The sequence below is a fragment of the Myodes glareolus genome, chromosome 2 (genome assembly GCF_982192425.1).
Source record: "Myodes glareolus chromosome 2, mMyoGla1.1, whole genome shotgun sequence".
Lineage (NCBI taxonomy): Eukaryota > Metazoa > Chordata > Mammalia > Rodentia > Cricetidae > Myodes > Myodes glareolus.
Window position 1 is genome coordinate 133,303,652 of NC_142027.1, and position 23,360 is coordinate 133,327,011.

General features: G+C 45.8%; 1 protein-coding gene across 2 annotated transcripts; it reads left to right on the forward strand.

The window, feature by feature from the left end:
- The first annotated feature begins 14,810 nt into the window (after positions 1–14,810).
- On the forward strand, positions 14,811–21,331 carry Pla2g1b (phospholipase A2 group IB). 2 transcript variants are annotated; one of them, XM_048451091.2, is made up of 4 exons: positions 14,811–14,970; positions 18,627–18,786; positions 19,749–19,876; positions 21,128–21,331. In XM_048451091.2, exons 1-4 carry the CDS (start codon positions 14,937–14,939, stop codon positions 21,232–21,234), a joined length of 429 nt encoding a protein of 142 aa, XP_048307048.2. In that variant the 5' UTR covers positions 14,811–14,936; the 3' UTR covers positions 21,235–21,331. The 2 variants fall into 2 exon arrangements, with proteins under 2 accessions (XP_048307048.2, XP_085533268.1); XM_085677142.1 differs by having other exon boundaries at positions 14,859–14,970; positions 18,630–18,786.
- Positions 21,332–23,360: the final 2,029 nt, after the last annotated feature.

The window sequence follows — 23,360 nt, forward strand, 5'->3', positions numbered from 1 at the left end:
TGCAAGGTGCATTAGAACTGTACCCCTCCTCCAGGTCAAACTGATGTGTAATAGGACAGTGGAAGCCAAGTGTAGCTCGTGAAGAATGCTTGCCCAGCATGCACAAGGCCCCAGACTCAGCCCCCAGGACTGTAAGAAAGAAGATAGAATGACAGGAGAAAAAGTGTACCTTTTATATATAAAAGTATATATAAACTTTAAATAGTGCGAGTGTTTTCATTACAATGACTCAGGAGCTGGTGCGTGGCCTGGAGTGTAAAGGTGTTTGCCCCTCAAGTCTGTTAGCCTAACTGATCCCTGAGTCCCACAGGTGGGAGACGAGATTTGACTCCCAAAACGACTCTGGCCTTGACACCCATGCTCTCTTCCTGTGCGTACGTGGGTGCATACACACACAAATAATAAAGTAATAAGAAAAAAAAAGCTCTATGACTCATAAGTGTGGTGTGTGCCTGTAATTCCAGCAATCAGGAGGCTGAAGCAAAAGAATCTTCCATTCCAACCTAGCATGGCTCCATGGTGAGACCCTGTCTCAAACCAAGAGCACAGAGCCAGCCGTAGTTCATTACCACAGTTCAGTGCTCAGGAGCCTGAAGCAGAGGGTCCCTGCAAATTCAAGGTGGGTCTGCTCTACACAGTGAGTTCCAAGCCAGCAGGTCCTGCTCACCTCCCACCCCAAAGAAAGAGAAGCCCCAAATATAAAGCCTCATCGGGGTGTTGAGAGGCAGATAGGCCGAACTCTGCGAGTTCAAGGCTCATTTAAAGATCTTCAAAGGTTTAGGTTTGTTCTTGTGTTGCACTTCCACCATGGTTTATGGTGGCTGAACTCACGTCATGAGGTTTATATGTCAAGTGCTTCTACTCCATAAATCCCCTCATCTGCCCATACTAAAGCTTTAAAACATTAAATGACTCAAGTGGCCAGTGGGTGAAGGGTACTTCTTGCACAAGTGTGGAGACCTGAGTTGGGTCCCTAGGCCCCATGTAAGGTGGAAGGAGAGAACTAGTTCCAGAGTTGTCCTTAGACCTTCGAAAGTTTTCCATGACAACACGCACGCACGCACGCGCACACACACACACACACACACACGCACGCACGCACGCACACACACACACTCTTAACTTCCTTACTGTTGTGTGCTATCCTGTTCCTGAGAATGGGATGTTCCACTTGAAGAATCTCAATCAAATATGTTGAAATAAAGGACAGTAATGGGGTTGGTGATAGAACGCAGTGGCAGAAAACTCAACTAGCATGTGGAGTCTGGGGCTCACTTCCCAGGTTAACAACAACAGCAAAAACAACCCTCCAGAATGCAATAGTAGTTACCTTACAACTAGTTGGGAGGGGATGAAGTGTTGTTCAGTGGGTTCACATTTCAGAAGTGCAGAATGAAAAATTTAACAATGTGAACACTTTTTTTCCCCCGACAGGATTTCTCTGTGTATCTCTGACTGACCTGGAACTCACTCTGTAGACCAGGCTGGCTTCAAACTCAGAGATCCACCTGCTTCTGCCTCCTTGAGTGCTGGGATTAAAGGTGTGTGCCACCACCACCCAGCATGAATACTCTTAATCCCATTGAACCATCAACCTAAAAACAATGAAGATGGTTGTTTAAAATAAAAAGGTCCTTGTGACGAGACTGAAGAGATGACTCGGGTTAAAAGCATTGTTCCTCTTGGAGAGAACTTGGGTTCAGTTCCCAGCAGTCACATGGAGGCTAAAAATGTTGCCTGTAAACATCCTCTTCTGGACTCCATGGGCACAGCACACACATGGTGCAATGACCCCCACACATAAAATAAACCTTAGCCAGGTGTGCCAACACTCAGGGGGCAGAGATAAGTAGATCTGTGTGAGTTCAAGGCGTATCAGAATTCCAGGACAGTCAGAGCTACATAGTGAGACCCTGTCTCAACAACAACAACAACAACAACAAAATTTTTCAAAATAAAAATAATAAAATAATGCTGGTTTGAATAAGAATGGCTCATATATTTGAATGCTTAGTGTGGGATTACTTTATAAGCGTTCTATAAGGGAGTGGCACTATTTAAAAGGGTTAGGAGGTGTGGCCTTGCTGGAGGAAGTGTGTCATTCCAGGTGGGGCTTTGAGGAATCAAAAGCCCAAGCTAGGTCCAGTGTCTCTCTCTTCCTGCTGCCCGTGGATCCAGACGTAGAACTCTGAGCTCCTCCAGCACTATGTCTGCCTACGTGCCAAGCCGCTGTTCTCCCACTGGGGTGATAATAGACTCAAGCTCTGAACTGTAAGCAGCCCCACTTGAGTGCTTTCCTTTAGAAGACTTGCTGTGGTTATGGTGTCTCTTCACAGCCACAGGACACTGACCAGTAATCAATAAAGGGCTGAAGAGATGGCCTGGTGGTTAAGAGCAATGGCTGCTCTTCCAGAGGACTCGGGTTTAGTTCCCAGCGCCCACACTGAGCAACTCACAACCTCCTCTTGCTCCAGTTCTCTAGGGCATCTGACACCTCTGCAGACCTCCATGGGCTCCTGCGTGCCCCTGATGCCCACACAGACAAGCAGGTTCACATGTGCATATGAAGAAAAGCTCTACACTTCTAACACACATGCGTGAGAGAGGTGGGGCTGGCAAGAAGGCTCAGAGGGTAACCGCGTGTGCCCTGCAAGCCCGACACGTTTGACGTAGGCAGAGGAGGTGGCAAGGATCTGTAATCTCAGCACGCCTGCCTTGAGATGAGTGGCAGAGATAGGGGGATCACAAGAGTAGCAGAAACAGCAAGCGATCCTGCCTCAAATCGAGGTGGAACCAACTTCAGAAGCTGTTTTCGGACCTCCCCATGTGTGCTGTGGCATGCATGCATGCATGCTCCTTCCCTTCCTTCTTCTCTCTGTCTCTCTCTGTGTGTGTCCTGTTCTCTGTCTCTATGTGTTTGTGTGTGTGTGTATCTGTTTCTCTTTCTTTCTTCTGTTTCTGTCTCTCTGTGCCCATTTCTCTCTTTCTCTCTGCCTTTGTTTTCTCTCCCTGTCTCTTTCTGTGTCTCTATTTCTTTGTCTGTCTCTCTGTGTGCATCTCTCTCTGTCTATTTCTCTCCCTTTCCCCCATACTCCCCAATAATAGATTAAGTAAAATAAAATGAAATGGCTGGAGATGTCGCTCAGTTGGAAGAGTGTTTGTCCAGCGGGCATCCCATAACTGGGTGTAGTGGCAAATGCCTATTAATCTAGAACTTGAGAGGTAGAATCAGGAAGATCAAAAGTTATAGGTCTTTCTTGGCTACATGTCAAGTTTAAGGCCACTCTGAGATACATGAGACGCTGTAGGCAGAGATTGCTCTTTTGTTTCCCAGCTGCTCAGACCTGAATAATCACACAGAAACTTTATTAATTGTAACACTGTTTGACCTATTAGCTGAGGTTTCTTATTAACTAGCTCTTATATCTTAAATTAACTGGTTTCTATTAATCTGTGGATTGCCATGAGGCTGTGGCTTACTGGTAAAAGTTCCGACTGTGTCTGGCTCCTTTGGCAGTTACATGGCATCTCCTTGACTCTGCTTACTTTTTTCTTCCTTCCTTCCTTCCTTCTTTCTTTCTTTCTTTCCTTTTTTTTTGTTTTTAAGACAGGGTTTCTCTGTAGCTTTGAAGCCTGTTGAACTAGCTCTGTAGATCAGGCTGGCTTTGAACTCACAGAGATCCGCCTGCCTCCGCCTCCTGAGTGCTGGGATTAAAGGCATGCTCCACCACAGCTCAGCTTCACCTACTGTCTTTCTATATGTCTGTTTGGATTTCCCACCTGGCTTTACTCTGCTAAGCCATTGGCTGGAACAGCTTTATTCATTAATCAACACATATACATAAGGACTTCCCACATCATTTTCCCTTTTCTGTCTAATTAAAAAAAGAAAGCTTTAATGTTAATGTAATAAAATTACATATACAAAACAGTTGTAAAGAATTATAGATACAATATTTAGTCCATTTACACTTGGTAAATTAAGGAAAATACCTAGCATCTATCCTATCTTTGTGAGTCTAAAGTTTTATATCTAATTTATCTTTTATCATAAATAAGGAGTTGTCTCCAACTCTTCAAAGACCTCAGAAGGATATAATATTACCTAAGTAATTAGGAAGTGCATTGTAAGCAACTTCCAAAACTTTAGAATTGACAGAGACATCTTACTGCCAAGACAGTCACCCAAAGTTCTACTGTAATGTTAGGGCCTCCATCTTCAACGTACAGGCCCATATATCCAGTATACTTTTCCATGAAGCAGAAAATTTGAAAGACTGTTTTGCCTCTATTGGCAGTTTGTCAGTCACTTTCTTTTGTATCCTTCATAATGTCTGGCAGATTCTTTCATGAAGCAGAAACCCCAAAGAACTGTCTCACCTTCAGGCAAGTTCAATAGTCATCTTTTCGGTGGGTCCTGCCTGTCCAGTTCATACAGCATACCATTAAGCAGTCCAGGCAAGAGCAGGTTTTTGCCCAAATGGCTAAAAAACTCCGTAAGGGGCCTCTTTTATGCCCATCATCCTCTTGAAGTAGATTGGTGCTGCCAGAAGCAGACATGTCTCACTGTTGAGAAAAGTCTAAGTAGGCCTTTGAAATTTTGTAGATTATCTAACTGGAATATATCTCTGTGTATCTAGCATATAATTAATACTAACTAATATAACTAAAAGTTTGATTATTATAGATAACTATATATTAACCTGTATTTCTTAATTATACATTACATTTTTAAATGAGCTGCATAAACACAATACCTTAAACAAGAGTAGAAATATATATATATATGTATACATACATACACAGTGTAACAAAAATTGACCTTAAATTTGTATCAATAGACCAAGGTCCATACCAATTCAAATTGTTCATCTTTATATCACATCTCCCTTTAAATGAAAACGAACACTTATAAACAACCATTTTGGGAATTTGGGCATTGTTTTCTCCAAACTGTTTCCTGCTATTTGTTGGGCAAAGTATTTTTAGGGTTCATGGAGACCTTTCAGGGTGGTCTTCTTCTATCAAACCACATTAGTCTTGAAGGAACCCACAGGTTCTAATCTTCTGTGGAAACCAAAGCAGAACCTCTTCTCCAAAGCAACAAATCCTTAGACCCAAATTTTGAAGTCAAGATACCTTTCTGTTGGTTTAACTTAACAGCCCCCAGAATCAAATAGCTCTCTGCAGAAAAAAAAGTCAGGTCTGGAGAGGTGGCTCAGAGGTTAAGAGCACTGGCTGCTCTCCCAGAGGTTGAGGAGGCTGTTTTTTTTTTTTTAAAGAAGCTGTGCAATTTCTTGCTGCTAACACTGAGTCAGGAAGATTTCTCTTAAAGGAGCCATGCCTCTGCTCACCTCCAGCAAATAGCCTATCTGAAAAAAATAAGCCGTGTTTAACTCTGTTCTTTTGTGTCTAGAATTCTTTCCCAAGCCTTCTCAGTTTTTATGTGGCTATAGCTGCCCCACTTTAGCATGCCGTTTTGCAGGCAGAGATTGCTTTTTTGTTTCCCGGCTGTTCAGACCCAAATAATCACACAGAAATTATATTAATTGCAACCTTGCTTGGCCTATTAGCTCAGGCTTCTTATCAACTAACTCTTATATCTTAAATTAACCCATTTCTATTAATCTGTGTATCGCCACAAGACTGTGGCTTACTAGTAAAGGTTCTGGCTGTGTCTGTCTCCTTTGGCAGCTACCTGGCATCTCCTTGACTCTGCTTACTCTTTTTCTATATCTCTGTTTGGATTTCACACCTGGCTTAACTGAAACAGCTTTGTTCATTAACCAATAAAAGCAACACATATACATAAGGACTTGTCACATCAAGACCCTGACTAAAAATAAAAAAATAAAATAAAAATTTAGTATATAGGAAAATGAAGACGAAAAAGGGGAAGGGAGAAGATTGGGAAATGTTGGCAAAAACTGGAGCTGAGTTTTGTTACATGGGTTTATTTTTCTGTCTTCTCTACTTCTATGTATATATATTTTTTACTAAAAGTTCACTAATATACATCAAAAATTAAAGAAAAATAGATAGCTTATAGAAGTTATGTTTTGTTTTGGAGATGCAGGTAGCTCTGTTGCTGGGCTGTAGTTCTGGATTTGCTTGGTCTTGCCTCAGCTTCCCATGTAGCTGGGACCACAGGCATGTGCCATCACCATTCTTCACACACACACACACACACACACACACACACACACACACAAGCACATACACACATGGGGATACACATGTGTGCATGTGAGTGTATGATTGCTATTTCCGTTTTTGTGTGACTGTGTGTTTACTCTCTCTGTGTGGATATACATGTTCTCATGTGAGTGGGCACATACATGTGCGCAGTTGCTTGTGAAAGCCTGAGGTTGGCATGCAGATTTCCCCCATCTCTGTCCACTTTATTCATTTATTCAGGGTCTCTCAATTGAGCCCAGAGCGCACTGATACAGGCCAGGTTGCTGTGTGTGTGTGTGTGTGTGTGTGTACACGTGAGTCCTTTTTCTCCAACTCTCTGTGAACTGGGATTACAAGAGAGCTGTCATGCTAACAGCATTGAGTGAGTTCTGGGGTTTGAGCTCTGGTCCTCATGCTTGCATGGAAGCACTTTATCTGTGGAGTCACCTTCCCAGCCCTCCCCTCCCTTTTCCTCATTCTTTTCTTGCTTTTATTTTTTTATGCATAGGTGTTTTGTATGTGAGCTGTGTGCATTGCATGCCTGCTGCCTGCTGAGGCCAGAAGAGGCCATGTGGGTATTGGGAATCGAACCTAGTCCTCTGGAAAAACAGACAGTGCTTTTAACGTCTGGGCCATCTCTCCAGTCTCTGCCCACCACCTTGTTTTTGGACATGGTCTCACTCTGTAACCCCCAGGTCAGCTTGGAACTCACAAGTGTCCTGCTCCAGCTTCCCAAGTGCTGGGATTTCAGGCATGCAACACAGCCAATCCTCTTCTTCCATCTCCTCTTCTTCCAGGCAGTGTGATTTGGAACAAATTATCTAACCTCTCGGAGTCCACTTCATCACCTGTCAGTTGAGGAAGATGACTTCGGGAGACCCGTGGCTGGGCTTCTTGGGCAGAATTCATCGCTTCTGTGCCAGGCCTACATGAGGACTCAGCGATGGCAGCACACAGCTGTTTTCATCCTTTGAGGGCCCAGCAGATGTGGCCTTGACCTTGCTGGAGCGTGGCTGTGCCAGCACCTACCTGAAGGGGTCAAGAAGCTATCGAGGGCTGTTCTTTCCACTAGAGATTGTGGTTTGTTTCCCAGGCTGGGAGAGGGGGTACTTCTTACACCTGTGCATGGGTTTTGGCCAGCAGAAATCAAGGCACCAAGCATGTAAAGGCCTGGGGAGGTCTTCAGTGACTCTGGACCAGAGTTGCCGCTTAGCATGGCCTTTCTGTGCGGCACACCTGTTAGGCCATCTCTCCACTTCGCACTCCGGGTTCTCTGCCAGAGCCCCAGCACAGGAGAATTTGTCTAGACTGTCCTGGGGGAATCTGTAGCACTCACTGCCATAGGCCACTGATGGGTGTCACTGATCTCTCAGCCTCCAAAGCACCCTCTGGAAAATGGAGGGTTTGTTGTGTGTGGTCTGGGGACAGAACCCAGGTCCTTACACACTAGCGAAGCGATCTACCATTGAATTACATTCCCAGCTGGTTTTGGTTTTGGAGGGCGGTTGGTTTTTTGAGACAGGATCTATTTGTGTAGCCCTGGCTACCCTGGAATTCACTCTGTAGACCATGCTGGGCTTGAACTCAAGGTATTTACCTGCCTTTGTCTCCCAAGTGCTGGGAAAAAAGGGGTGCACCACCACCGCCCGATTACACTCCCAGTTTTTAAATGGAGTTTGTAGGCTAGTAAGATGACTCAGCCAGTGCAGGTAAGGGTGCTCGCAGCCTGATGGCCTGAGTTCAATTCCTGGAACCCACTTAAAGGTGGAAGGATAGAACTGACATCACAGAGTTGTCCTCTGACCTCTACATGTGTGCACATGCATGCTCTCATGCGTGGGAACACACACACACACACACACACATACATCCTAATTAATTAAAGATCGAATTTGCAACTGGATCTACATCATAGGCTGTGTCAGGTCTTGGGACCGACTTAGCAAGTAGTTTATCCAGGTAACACGGAGGATTGTTGGGTCCAGTATCACACGTCACTGTTAGCATCCCTCAGACCCAATCCCCAGGAGCAATGTCTATATCTCCTTATGACCTCAAAACTTCCACAGGAGAGGGACTGGGCACGTTGCCAGTCACTGCACTGGAGCTGGTGTGAGGGGTTGAGCCAGCCCTTTATCTGCGCCTCTGCGACAGCACTGATTCAGGCTCTGCCACCATCTACAGCAGCTCTGCCGGTCAGGACTGTCTGTGAGGGTGGACATAGTCTACTTCTGTGCTACACACAGAGTAGTCACAGACCCCGCCTGCTGACTGCACCCTGACAGAGCACAGTTAAAGGAGCAAGAGTGGTTCTTTAGCCCAGGTTATCCCAGGACTCTCACTCAGTTCTCCTGCCTCAACCTCCTGAGTGTTAGGATTATAGTCACATGCTACTATGCTTGCTTTATTTTCTTGTGTTTGTCTTTGTCTTCCGTGTGTGTGTGTGTGTGTGTGTGTGTGTGTGTGTGTGTGTGTGTGTGTGTATGCTGATAGGAGCTCATCTCAGGGCCTCACACGAGCTAGGCAAACAGTAAGCATTCTAGCACTGAGCTGTACTACAAGCCCTGGTGCGTCTTCAAGAGCTGGGATCACAAGTGGGCAGAGGTTAGACGTGAGATTATCGCTCACTTTGGTGAGGAACCGTTGATTCTGCAATGGCTCACACAGAGGCTCTCAGTCCAGGTGCAGGAGGGTAGTGCAGTGGGAAGCTGCAGGTGTAGGCTTACACTAGAATGTGACCATTTCTGGCTGTACCTCTCAGCCTGCTTCCTCACCTATAAAATGGCCAAGATGCCCCTCTCTCCCGCCAAAGTGATCCAAATTCAATATCCAAAGAAAATAGCGGTGTGCTGAAATGGCGCTTCCTCCCACATCCACAGATTCGGTGAGTCCATAGCCCTAGCACAACCCCTGAGCAGCCTGGGTCCGGGATTCAGAGCCAGGGAAAGAAACACACCCTGAAAAAACGGACCAGAGCTAAGAGAAGAGACATTTTGTCCCCAAACCTAGAGCTGGAGAATGAAACCATGAAACTAGGACCGAAAGGACACGCTAAGTCCCTAGTTTCAGAACTATTATTTCAAAGATATTCGCCTTTGCCCCAAAATGAGGATTACAAAAGGTAGAAAGAACCAGAGAAAGAAACACAGTTTGACCCCAGAAACGGAGCCATCTCTGCCCCAACTTGTAACCAGCCAATCCCTGAGCAGGGAAATCGAACCAATCAGAGCCTCAGGTAGTCACTGGCAGTTGGGTAGTCCTCTCAGGCCTGGAAAGCCCTTACATCATAGGAGGGCAGCCAGTTCCAAGCCTGGAAGTCTGGAATTCTCCCTCATGCTACTAAGGGACAGTCAATTACAAGGCCTGAGACTTGGAATTCCCGAGCCTCTGCCCCTATATAAACCCTCGCGTTTTACCGCTCTGAGTTTCCTTTGTGTTGTTTCAGTTGCCGGTGCTGCTGTCGTTGCTACCATTTCAGCCGGATGGAGGCACCCAAGTTAACCTGGGAATAAAGTCTTTGTTTTAACATTAGAGTCCGGAATTTAGGCGCAACACTTCATCAGTGCCCCTCAGAACTAGCGAGGCCACAGCAAGAGAAGACTGGAAACTGCCCCTTGGGGACACCAAGGACACAGGATTGTCCAGGATGGGGCACACATTCAGAACTAGCTGTGGAGGCATGGTGGTCCATATCTGTAGTCCCATCGTTCAGGAGGCAGAGGAAGAAGGAACGCTGCAAGTCAGGGGTCAGCCTGGCCTGGTCTACATAGGGGGCACATATCTATAATTACTTAGTAGGCTGTGGCAGGAGGGTTAGGAATTTAAAGCCAGCCTTGGCTACATAGAAGACCTTATCTCACCCCCCCCAAAAAAAACCGCACCAAAATCAGTGTTATGGATTATTTGTTTAGCTAGGAGTAGATGTGTTACATTGTGTTACAATGTTCCATTGTTAACTATGCAAAAATGTGTTTCACTTGCATTAATTAAATAAAATTAACCAGGCTCAGAGAGGTGGGGTTAGCAACTGGTTGACTGGAAGTAGCAGGGAAGAGCTTAGTGTGGCTTTTTTAGTTGGGGGCATTGTGGAAGGGAGTGGATTCCAGGATGCCAGCAAAGAAAAAGTCAGTTGCTACTCTAACTCTCCGAGCTCGCAGATTTTTCACCCTAGCCTTTGAATCTCAAGTTTTATTAGAATGGTAGAGATTTAGTTAGAACTACCTTTAGTGAAAGCAACAGAGCCATCATCTGGGGAAACAGAATTCCCCCCAGGCTACGGCCTTAGCGGTTAGTAGTTTAAAGCGCAGACACTGAAATGAAGCTTCCATGTATCTAAGAAAAAGCTGAACATGGGACACAGAGACAAACAGATCCCCGAAGATTTCCAGTCAGCCAGTCTAGCTGAATTGATGAGCTCATGGCCCAAAACAATAAGGTACATGACAGGAAGAAACTCTGGTATCCACATGCGCGAACATACATGTGCATGCACATGCATACACTTTCTATCACACACGCATGTGCACACGCCAGACACAAAATACACACAGGTAGGTGTGGTAGTACATGCCTGCAATCCCAGCAAATTGGAGGTGGACGGAGAAGGATTGGGACTTTGAAGCCAGTCGGACTACACAGTGACCCTGTCTCAAAAAAACCAAAAACAGAGTCTGGAGAAGTAGCTCATTCAAGTGATTGACTAGCATGTACAAAGTCCTGAGTTCCATCCCTAGCACCCCATAAACTGGACATGGTGGCACATGCCTACAATCTCAGCATCTCAGAGGTGGAGGCAGGAGGTCAAGAGTCCAAGGTTAGCTGAGCATGGTAGTGCATGCTTTTAATCCCAGCACTTGGGAGGTAGAGGCAGGTGAATCTCTGTGAGTTTGAGACCAACCTGGTCTACACAGTGTGTTCCAGGCATCCAGAACTACATTGTGAGACCCTGTCTCCAAATAAACAAACAAACAATAAATAAAAAGTGGACCTGGAGAGGGAGAGACTAGAGAGATGACTCAGTGAGGAGAACTGACTGCTTTTCCAGAGGATCAGGTTCAATTCCCAGCACTCACATGGCTGCTCACAGCTCTCAGTAACTCCAGTTTCAGGGCACCAATGCCCTCTTAAGGGCTCTCTGGGCACACACACCGTGCACAGGCATACACGCAGACAAAACACTCATATGCATAAAAATTGATAACAAAATAAATTCTAAAAAGGAAACATCAATGAACTTGCATGTCAGCTTGTTAATATATTAATGTTTCACTAATTATAGAATGTATACCATACTAATGTGAGATGTTGATAACAAGAGGAACTGCCAAGCGAGGGAGGTATGTAGAAATCTCTGCTCAATAGGAATAATCAGATGAGGTAACAAATAAATATAAAACAACAAGGCTGGAGAGATGGTTCAGAGGTTGAGGACACTTGCTACTCCTGTAGAGGACCTGGATTTGGCTCCTGGCAGACACCTGGCACCTTAGAATCATCTGTAACTCGAGTTCCAGGGGCCCAACACCTGACCAAAATAGGTCTGAAAAATTTGGGACAAGGGACACTGGAACGTGTAAGAAGTGACATCACTGGGGAATTCTGTCCTTCAGGCATGACAGAACCCTCACCATTGTGGATGTAGAGCAGCCGTGGTGACCTATACTCACGAGAACTCCCTAAGGTCAGGCCTGGGTGGTGTGAGGAGGGTCACTAGACCTCACCAGTCATTCCAGCCTTTCGCTCCTCCATCTGGCTCCCAGATGCATGTAAACCTGTTGGCTGCATGTGGTCTTTGGAGGTCCCAGGAGGGGAAAGGGACTCCATCTATGAAGCTTTTGGAGATGACCATCAGTGCTGAGGTGGGAGTTTTTGGTGATTCAGCTGTTTTGGAGGTCACCCAAGTTCCTGTAAGTGAGCTCTGTGAGCTCATTGGTGCACCAAGTTAACCTCAGGTGGACTCACTCCTATGGTCTGCTGTTACTACGTCATATAAAGTAAACATATTTGCTCGTATCTCTCCAAGAAAATTGTTCAATATTTATAATCGATTAACTGTGCTTTCCTGACCCACAAGACCAGATTTTTTTTTAAAGATTTATTTATTTGTTAAGCATACAATGTACTGCTGGCAAGGAGGCTGTGAGCCACCATGTGGTTGCTGGGAATTGAACTTGGGATCTCTGGAGGAGCAGCCAGTGCTCTTACCCTTTGAGCCATCTCTCCAGCCCCGATCAGAATTTTTTTTAGGTTCAGGTTTACGTGTGTGTGTGTGTGTGTGTGTGTGTGTGTGTGTGTGTGTGTGTGAGAGAGAGAGAGAGAGAGAGAGAGAGAGAGAGAGAGAGAGAGAATATGAATGTATTTTAGGTATGGGACCCAAATCTAAAAATAAAATTCATGGCTGAGCAGTGGTGGCGCACGCCTTTAATTCCAACACTTGGGAGGCAGAGGCAGGTGGATCAAGGCTAGCCTGGTCTACAAAATGAGTTTCAGAACAGACAGAAAGGACTACACGGAGGGACCCTGCCTCAATAAACCAAAATAAATAAATAAATAAATAAAATTCATGTATGTTCTAAAAATACTCATACACGTAACCTGGAAGTAGTAAGTAATTTGGTATTGCACCTTCAGTGCACCTGAGTTTTGACAACAGCCTGGACGTGGATTGGAATTTCCTAACTGTGGCATGAGATTGGTTGGAGCTCAAAGTTTTGTATTTTATATGTTTCTGTTTTGTTTTCGAGACAGGGGTTCTCTGTGTAGCTCTGACTGTCCTGGAACTGGTTCTGCAGTCTAGGCTGGCTTGGATGTGCCTGAGTTCTGCCTCCCAAGTGCTGGGTTTAAGGGTGTGCAACACTACTCTCTGCTCTGGGTTTGGGATGTTTAATTTTTAAAATTTTATTTACACCTGTGCTTTGTGTGTATGTATGTCTACGCACCATGTGCATACCTAGTTTCCTTGGAGTCCAGAAAAGAACACTGGATTCCCTGGAACTGGAGTTACAGACAGTTGTGAGCTGCCATGTGGGTGCTGGGAACTGAACCTGGGTCCTCTGGAAGAGCAGTCAGTGCTTTCAACCCCTGAGCCATGGCTCCAGGCCGTGGATTTGAATAATAGTATTCAACATGTGTGTGAAAGATGCAGAAGAGAGAAGCCCATGGGAATTAGTAGTTGTCAGGGGTTGGGAAAGAGCGGGTTCTTCTTGGGATGATAAAGTGTTCTGGAACTATTTAGAGGTGATGGTTGCACAACACGGTGAAAACACTAGACACCACTTACACAGTCACGGCAGCTAATGTTATGTGAACTGTGACTAAAATCATGTTACATGTTAGGACTGGTCAGAAGGTTCAGGGGCTAAACACACTCTGGGCCAAGCTTGACTCCTTCAGTTTCAACCCTGGAACCCACATGGTGGAAACAGATAGAAACAATCCTTCAAGCCGCCCTTAGACCACTATATGTGCACCATGGGATATGTACATACATACGTAATAAACACACAGATGCACATTTTTAAAATGAAATGCCACATACACACTTGATACAACTCTACCAGAGTCTTTGGTATTCTGTAACACACACCTAAGGCTTTAAAACTCCACATCCCCAATTTTTTCTCACAAACCTGCTTTGGGGAGTGAGTAAGGAGTGATGGAAAAAAATTAAGATGTACAAATTTAGGTATGTCTTGGAATTTGGCAGATCAAAACGTGAGCCAACCTTGCTCTGCCATTTACTGTCTGTGTGACCTTAGACAGGTTACTTCAGCTCTCCGAACCTATTTCCTCATTTGTAAAGTGCATGACAGAACAGTGGAATCCATGGAATGACGTATTTCCCCCACACCAAAGCATTACAAGACACAAAGACAACAATCATCTCCACCGTGTCCCCCTTCTCTCGGGGGTCCAACAGGATAGAGGCCCCAGCCCCTTGCAGCTAGGCCGAGGACCAGGGGATGGAGGTGAGGAGCAAGATTCTCAGTTAGGGCTGAGATGTGGCTCGGAAGATAGAGGGTTTGTCTAGCATACATGAAGCCCTGGGTTCAGTCCTCAGCACCATGTAAACTGGGCATGGCAGGGGTGTTGGGGTCATGTCTGGGGCTCGCCTACTACCCCAGAATTTGGAGATAAAGTCAGGAGTGCCAGAAGTTCAAGGCTGGGCTTCGGGTTAAGAGTGTGTGCTGCTGTTGTAGAACACCAAGTTCCATTCCAGCCCATATGTTGGTGGCTCATAACAACCTGTAACTTCAGCTTCCGGGAATCTGACACCCTTCTCTGGCCTTTGTGGCATCTGTACTCACACATGCACTGACACACGAACATGTATATAATTGCAAATTAAATACATCTTTTTTTCAAAAGAAATTCAAAGTCATCCTCAACTAGAAAGCAAGTCTGAGGCCGGCCTGGGCTAGAAGCGCTGTCTATAAATTAAAAGAATATAAAAAGGAGTTCAAAGTTTCCCTCAGACACCTAGTGAATTCCAGGAGAGACTGAGACTTGGCAAAAAGGAAAGAAAATAAAAATTCCAAGGTCTGAAGACTCCAGAACCCATCCCCTTGGTGAGGAAATGCCAGCCACAAATCCATGACATTGTTTTCAGTGATTTCTTACAGGCAAATCCCTCTGGTTGTTCCCCAGATAGACTCAAGGCCAGCCCAGAGTGGCTAAGAGCAAAGCAAACAACCTTATCGTGGAAGTGTGGGGCCCCCGATTATAAAAGAGAAGTCACTTGCATCCTCTCCAGACTCAAGATGAAACTCCTTCTGCTGATCACTCTGCTCGCAGGTAGGACCCCTGTCCCCTCCGAGCGCCCCTCCATCTGCCTTCTCTTCAGGGCACAGCTCCTCCACTGGCCACTCCTGAAGCTCTGGTTTGGGGTCCCCTTTGGGGTCTAATAGCCTGTGGGTTGGGCCTCCCTCCTCACTCCCATGCTGACCACAGCTGGCACCTTTAGCCTCTAGGTCTGAAATCAGAGGACTCCTCAGAAAAGTCCACTCCGTTCTCTTACTTAAGCAAAGAGCGATCCTCCTGCCTCTGCCGTATCACCACGGTACCCATTTCCCAGTCACCAAGGTGCCTGGAAGTTAGATTTTTCTTAACCTTTTAAAATCTATCGACTTTTGCTTTATGTGTATGAGTGTTTTGCCTGCATGTGTGTCTGTGAACTGTGTATGAGCAGTGTCTACGGAGGCTAGAAGAAGGGTCTGATCCAGAACTGGGATCATAGACAGTTGTGAGCTGTGATGTAGGTACTCTAACTGAGCCAGGGTCCCGCAAAGTGTTCTTGACTGCAGGGTCCGGTCATCGTCATCATCATCATCACCATCATTGTTACTGTTGATATAATCTTATAACGTGGCTGAAGATGTCCTCCAATTCAGCATTATAGCCAGATTTTCCTCAATATCCCAAGTGTTAGGATTACATATAGAGTCTCTCTGTGTAGCCCTGACTGTCCTGGAACTCACTCTGTAGAACAGACTAGCCTCGAACTCAGTGATCCACCTGCCTCTGCCTCTGAGTGCTAAGATTAAAGGCATGAGCCACCACTACCTGGTGTGTCTGCAATTCTTCTTCCTCTTCCTCTTCCTCTTCCTCCTCTTCCTCTTCCTCCTCTTCCTCCTCCTCCTCCTCCTCCTCCTCCTCCTCCTCTTCTTCTTCTTCTTCTTCTTCTTTTAAAAAAATTTATTTATTATGTATACAGTGTTCTGCCTGCACATATGTCTGCATGCCAGAACAGGGCACCAGATCTCATTACAGATGGTTGAGCCACCTTGTGGTTTCTGGGAATTGAACTCAGGATCTCTGGAAGAGCAGCCAGTGCTCTTAACCACTGAGCCATCTCTCCAGCCCCAAATAATTTCTTTTTTGCATGCTTTGGTGTGAAGATATCAGATCCCCTGGAACTGGGGTTACAGACAGTTGGAAGCTGCCATGTGGGTGCTGGGAATTGAACCTGGGTCCTCTGGAAGAGCAGCCCATGCTCTTAACAGATGAGTCATCTCTCCAGTCGTGTCTGCAACTGTTATCTTGTTGATTCATTTATATATTCTGCCCCCCCCATGTCATATACTGTATGTTGCACAATGACAGGTTTTAAGGGGCGTGAAAACCATGAGACCTGTCCTTGAGAACTTCATGTCCTACAGAGAGAAAGGCAGCACATTAGCAGAGGGGTGCAAAGGGTGTTAAAGATACTGTGACAGCTGGAGAGATGGCTCAGTGGTTAAGAGAACTGGATGCTCTTCCAGAGGACCTGGGTTTGGTTCCCAGTACCCACACCTTAACCCATAATCTTCTGTAACTCCAGTTTCAGGGACTCTGACGCCTTCTTCTGGTCATCATAGGCACCAGGCATGCAAGTGGCACGCATGGGCTTACACATAAAATAATCTTAAAACTACAAAAGAAATACTACGAAGAGGCATGGCCGTGCGACAGGATGCCTAGCACCCACAGAAAAGGCCAGGCACAGCAGAGGGACCCACCCCCCCAGAACCCCAACGCTTGGGAAATGAAGACAGAAAGATCTCTGGGGCTTGCTGGTACAGCCACCATAGCCAAACAGCAAGGGGCTGGCTCACTGAGGGACCCTGCCTCAAAAATACGAGACTGGTTTAAGAAGAGCTCATATTGAACTCTGGCTTCCATGTACATGTATGTGCAGACATGTACATGTACATATGTGAACACACGTATGGAGACAAAGGGAAGTACTCTGAAGCAAAAAGAACAGGAAGAGAAGTAACAGCCGAGGAGCTCCACTCCTCAGGTGCATGGCCAGGAAGGGCTTCTTTAATGGGAAAACATCGGAACCAAACTCCCTCTAGCCTTTTCAAAAGTGGGATGACTCTTTATGTGTGGTGGTTGGTGCGTACCCATAATTCCAGCGTTCAGGAGGCTGAGGTAGGAGGATTGAGAATTCAAAACCAGCCTGAACTAAATAAGCAGACCCTTAAAAAAAAAGGCAAAAGGTTAAGTAAATAATAAAAATTCTCTCCAAAAACTTGTAGAGAGTGTCTCAGAAGAGGTGAGTGTGCTGGCACTTCTGGACACTTGTTCGTCTGTGACCTGGGCAAGGAAGCGGGGGGGGGGGGGGAAGAAAGACGTGAAGTGGAATCCCAGACTTACGGAAGGGAGAAGCTACAGGCTGAGGTTCAGGAGCGACTCTGGGGCAGAGGGCAATCCACAGCATTCCACGCATTTATGAACACAGTCGTCTTGAAAGGGCACAGGGAGACAAACAGATTTGACCCACACTGACCCAGCTTCAACACGGACCTCCTTGCTGGTCAACTTCTTCTTAGGATTTCCTGAGTGTGGGAGGCATGGGACCACACTGTCCTTTCATCCCTGCCTCTGGCTTCTTTTCTTCCTACCCCTCCATTTCTTCCTGTGAGGCATCGGATGCGCCATTCTGTCATGGATTACCTTGACTTTCTGGTCCTCCAGCGACTATAGAGAGGGATATGTGGTGCTGGGGATGGAGTCAGAGCTTCCTGCATGCTTAGCAAGCACAATGCAAACTGAACGAAATCCCCATTCCTTGTCTTGTTTGATTGTAATGTGGTCTTATATTGCCCAGGAAAGCCTTGAACTTGCTTGGTAGCTGGAGATAACCTTGAAATTCTGATCCTCTTGCCTCAGCCTCCTTAGTGCTGGGATTACACGGTGTGTGCTCCACTGTACCTGGCTTCTCCTTCATTTTAATGGGGACCAAGTATCCCACTGCACACTGAATCCCGTCTCATTTACCTGCTCCTCAGCTGATGAACAGTTTGTTATGTCATGTGCTGACGTCACACGTGATGATCTGACCATTAGCCTTTTATATGAGCTGCGCGTGGTCCTACCAACAGATTCCTTCTGATTCTCCAGTGTGAGACAATGAGCAGGTGTTGGCTGCTTCTCTGGCTCAAGGTCTCAGCTAGAACTGTGATGAATCCCACTGCTGGCTGAGGCTAGGGTTTCACCTGGGCTTGAGTAAAAGTGGGGAAGTTCTCAAACTCAAGAGATGGTTGGATTGTTGGATACTGAGCTAAGAGGTCAGTTTCTTCCTGTCTCAAAAAGGTGGACACCTTTCTGCTTAGGCCTGGTGACTTGAGTTTGGTCTCTAAAACCTACATAGTGAAGGGAGAAAACCAACTCTCTAAAGCTGTCCTCTGACCTCCTCATGTGTAGGATGACATTTACGAGTGGCCCTAAGTGTGTTTTTGAACATGTGTACAGGCAAGCACATACACATGCACACACACATATATGCACACACACATATATGCACACACACACACACACACACACACACACACACACACACACACCCACCTCTGTTCACGGCATTGCAGCAGCTGGTAGGAGTCGAGGAGGAAGCTAGCAGGCCGGCATCAGACCCCTAGTAAAGCCAAGTGCGATTGATTGGAGTGTTCTGTGAATTCTTGCAGCAGGCGCTACTGCACACAGCATCACCCGTCGGGCTTTGTGGCAGTTCCGCAATGTGATCAAGTGCACCATCCCCGGGAGCAATCCCCTGTTGGAATACAACAACTATGGCTGCTACTGTGGCTTGGGTGGCTCAGGCACCCCGGTGGATGAACTGGACAGGTGAGTGAGTCGGGCGGGAGCCTGGAGTGTCCCTGTCGGCATGGGGAAAGTGCGCAGTGGGGCATCTCATGCGGCATGACCAGGCATGCGTATCCACTAGGCAGCACATAGTTTCTTTTTTCATCGACTTCTTATTTATTGTTTGTTTACGTTTCCAGACAGGGTTTCTCTGTGTAGCCCTGGCAGTCCTGAAACTCGCTATAGACCAGGCTGCAAATACCAGGCAATACTGCCATCTAGTGCCAGACTAGGGCATGGGCAACCATCACAGCCACCAGCAGTGTCAGCCTTGGCAAAAGTCTTTGAAACTTCAGACTATATAATTTCAATGTATTCCTGCAGCTTTGAAAAAAAAAAACACCTTTTTTTGAGACAGGGTCTCACTACGTATCCCTGGACGGTTTTGAACTGATCCATTTGTCTCTGCCTCCCACGTACTGGGGTTAAAGGCAGACACTACCACCACACTTGGAGCTTTCGATTAAAAAAAATGGTTTCAAAAATATATTTTTTTTTAAAAAAAATATTTATTTATTTATTATGTATACAGTGTTCTGTCTGTCGGTATGCTTGCTGGCCACAAGAGGGCACCAGATCTCATTACTGATGGCAGTCAGTGCTCTTAACCTCTGAACCATCTCTCCAGCCTGCCCCCCCACCTCCCAAATTCGTATAGCTGGGCAGTGATTCTTCACACATTTATTACCTCTCTGTGAGTTCAACGCCAGCTTGGTCTACAGAGAGAGTTCCTGAACCCTGCTTCAAAAAACCAATAAATAAATAAATAAATACATATATACTATTAGAGATCACAGATTCTAGGGCCTTAGGACAATTTCTTCTGGAACATCACGTTTAGCATGTTTAGCAGTAGTAACATGTGAGAAAGATGAACAGATCTGGAAAAGACCTGACCTCCTGCGGGCTCATACTCCTCCCTCACTGTTCCTCGCCCTCCCCAGGTGCTGTCAGACTCATGATAACTGCTACACACAGGCGAAGAAGCTGAAGGACTGCAAAGTCCTCATCGACAACCCCTACACCAACTCATACTCATTCACGTGCTCCGGGAACGTGGTCACCTGCAGTGGTAGGTTTACCCTTGGGGCATCTCTGGACTCTGCTTGGCCTTTGATCGATTTGGAAGGGGCACGGAAGTAACAAGGACAGTCATCATGTACTGGTCATTTCCTTGGTCTCATCTGACCTCACGGCAGCCTTATCGTGTAGATACTAAAGTATAGATGATGTCACTGATGAGGAAGACGAGGAAGGCTGGATCACATGCCCAAGATCGCCCAGCTTAGAAGTGATGGCATTTGGTTCCAGAACAAAGATGTACATCATTCAAAAGCCTCTTTTGAAAACATGTAAAGATTTTATGTATTTCTGGGGGAGGCCATGCCTGTGCCACAGCACAGGTGGAGAGTTCTGAGGACAACAAGCAGGAGTCTGTTCTCTCCTTCTGCCATGTGAGTCCTGGAGCCGGAACTTGTGTTCAGACTTGGCAGCGAGTACCTTTATTCCATGAGCCATCTTGCCTGCCTAGAGTCTCTCCTATTAGCTGTTACACTGATTCCGTATTTACTATGGAAATCTGCATCATTGGACATAAGCCAAACTCTTGACTAAACACCGATGCAGGGCAAGCTTTATCACTCCCATTTCACAGGTGCGGTTCAGAGGCCTGGGGATGTAGCTCAGTTGCTGCAGTGTTTACCTAAGCACACACAGAAGCCCTGGTCTCCACCTTTAAAACCTTCAAATTAGTAGCATCCCAGCACCAGGGAGGTGAAGGCAGGAGGATTGTCTTAAACCGTGTGATTTTAGAAGGGGTAGCTGATATTTGTAGTTTTCTAGGTTTTATGACTAAATATATACCTGTTTATTTATTTTCCTGCATAGGAATGAGTTGGCATCCCCTGTCTTCTTCAGTCACTCTCTACCGTGTCTTTAGAGGCTGGGGCGCTCCTTAAACAGGCCACTCACCTTTATCTACCCTGACTGACCAACAAGTTTTGGGGATCAGTGCTCCCCACTTCCCAATAGAGTTACAGATGCCTCAAACACATGTTGCCTTTTACATGGGCTCTGGACATCCTAGTTGAGGCCCTCATGCCTGTATGCCAACTGCTTTACCAACTGTGCTCTCTGCCCAGACCCACAACAACTAACTTGTTTATTGTGAGTCTCAGCAGTTTGGGCAATACAGTGTCCTCATGTGTGCGTTGTCTCTCAACCCTGAGTCTGCACAGATAGAACGACACAGTTTCTTTAGGTTATAAACTGTATGGAGCAGGGTCATGGGCTCCACTCAACCCCCTTTCTTCTTCCTCTCCAGCCAAAAACAATGCCTGTGAGGACTTCATCTGCAACTGTGACCGTGAGGCCGCCATCTGCTTCTCCAAGGCTCCATACAACAAGGAGAACAAAGGAATTAAGTGCTAGACTTCTCACCCCAGTTACTGACTACACCACCCCCGCCTGCCTGACTGTGTTCACCACACATTCTGCCCTCCAATAAAGCACCTCTTGGAAAAACTCAGCTTTGGTAATTGCATTCTCTGGCTACCAAATATAACTAGATCCTTAGAGAACATCATTCCATCTAGCCCAGAAAGGTGAAGATTAACGAGAAAGACATTGTCTTTAGGGGAACAACTTGAAGAGTGGGTGATGACCCCGGCTATGCCTTCCATCCAGCACATGATATACAGAGGCAGAGGCAGAGACAGGCAGGTGTTGTTAGTTCAAGGCCAACCTGGTCTAAAAAGTGAGTTCCAGGCCAGCCTGGACTGTTACACAAAGAAACCCTCTCTGGAAAAATGAAAAAAAAAAAAAAAAGAGGATGAGGAGGAGGAAGAGAAGAAGGAGAAGTCAGCCTGAGGTACACAGGGGAGGAGGGGAAAGAAAGGGAAAGGGAAGGAGAGACACGAGGCAGGGAAAGAATGGAAAAGGGGGGAGGGAGAGCAGGGCTGTGGAGGTGAGGAAATAGAAGACAGGAAGGTAGGAGGAGAGAGAAGGGAGAAGAAAAACAGTGTCACATGGGCACCAAAGACCACATCTTGGCCCTAAAAATAGTGGACTCTAAGCACTTCTGCTGTGCGCTCATTCTAGGATGTGGGATGTAGAAAGCCATACTGGACTGACGGTAACGGACCTGAAGGCAGGCTTCCATCCCCGTGACCTTCGTGAGCACTTCTGCTGTGCGCTCATTCTAGGATGTGGGATGTAGAAAGCCATACTGGACTGACGGTAACGGACCTGAAGGCAGGCTTCCATCCCCGTGACCTTCGTGGCTTTGCTGCCTAAACACACACCACAGGCTAACTGTCGTGCTAAAGTACACAACAGCCTAGATTTTTACAACAAACAAAACAGAACATGTTCTCTTCTTTGCCTTCCTCTAGTACGGGACTCCCCAGGTGAAGCAAGGTTAATCTCTTGTTCCCTGGTCAACCAGATTTAGGAATAAAAATTCTCACTGGCTGTTGTGAAGCTATGTGGTTCTCAGTCTGTCTTTTCCTTTAGTAAACAGTTATTTGGTTCTCTACCTTTCCACCCGCACCCCCATCTGCATTCAGGTTCCAAAGCTTGGGCCCCGTCCTTCCAAGGTCAGGCCTGGTGAGCAACAATAAAAATCAATTAAAAAAAAGAAAGAAAGAAACTGGGGAAGGGATCAGAAAATAGAAAGATCTCCCATGATCTTGGTTAGGTAGGAGCAACATAGTAAAAATGGCAATCTTACCGAAAGCAATCTACAGATTCAATGCAAACCATATGAATATTCCAACACAATTCTTCACAGTACCTCAAAGTACAATACTCAACTTCATGTGGAAATACAAAAAAAAAATCTAGGATAACCAAAGCAATCCAGTGCAATTCAGGAACTTCCAGAGGCATCAGCATCCCTCACTTCAAGCTCTAGCTATAGAGCTGTAGTAATAAAAACAGTTTGGCATTGACATAAAAACATACATGTGGATCAATGGAAGAAAATTGAAGACCCTGACATTAACCCACACATCTATGAATACCTGATTTTTGACAAAGAAACCAAAATTGTATATGGAAAAAAGAAAGCATCTTCAACAAACAGTGTTTTTATCACTGAATGTCGACATGTAAAAGAATGCAAATGATCCATATCTATCCCCATGCAAAAAACTCAAGTCTAAGTGCATCAAACACCTCAACATAAATCCAGTTACACTTGAGCTGATAGAAGAAATGGGAAGTAGCCTTGAACACATTGATTTGGGAGACCACTTCCTAAATATAACACCAGTAGCACAGACACTGAGAGCAACAATTAATAAACTGGACCTCCTGAAACTGAGAATTTCCTGTAAGGCAAAGGACATTGTCAATAAGGCAAAACAGTAGCCTGCAGAATGGGGTGAAATCTGCACCAACCCCACATCTGACAGTGGCTTGATCTCCAAAATATATATAAAAAATTCAAGAAACTGGACATCAAGCTACCAAATAATCCAATTTAAAAAAATGGGATATAGATCTCAACAGAGAATTCTCAAAAGAAGAAACTCGAATGGCCAAAAGACATTTAA

Coding starts and splice junctions, on each gene's coding strand:
- Pla2g1b (XM_048451091.2), top strand. CDS start 14,937: ATGAAACTCCTTCTGCTGATCACTCTGCTCGCAG. Junction 14,971..18,626: donor GCTGATCACTCTGCTCGCAG/GTAGGACCCCTG, acceptor GAATTCTTGCAG/CAGGCGCTACTGCACACAGC. Junction 18,787..19,748: donor CCGGTGGATGAACTGGACAG/GTGAGTGAGTCG, acceptor CGCCCTCCCCAG/GTGCTGTCAGACTCATGATA.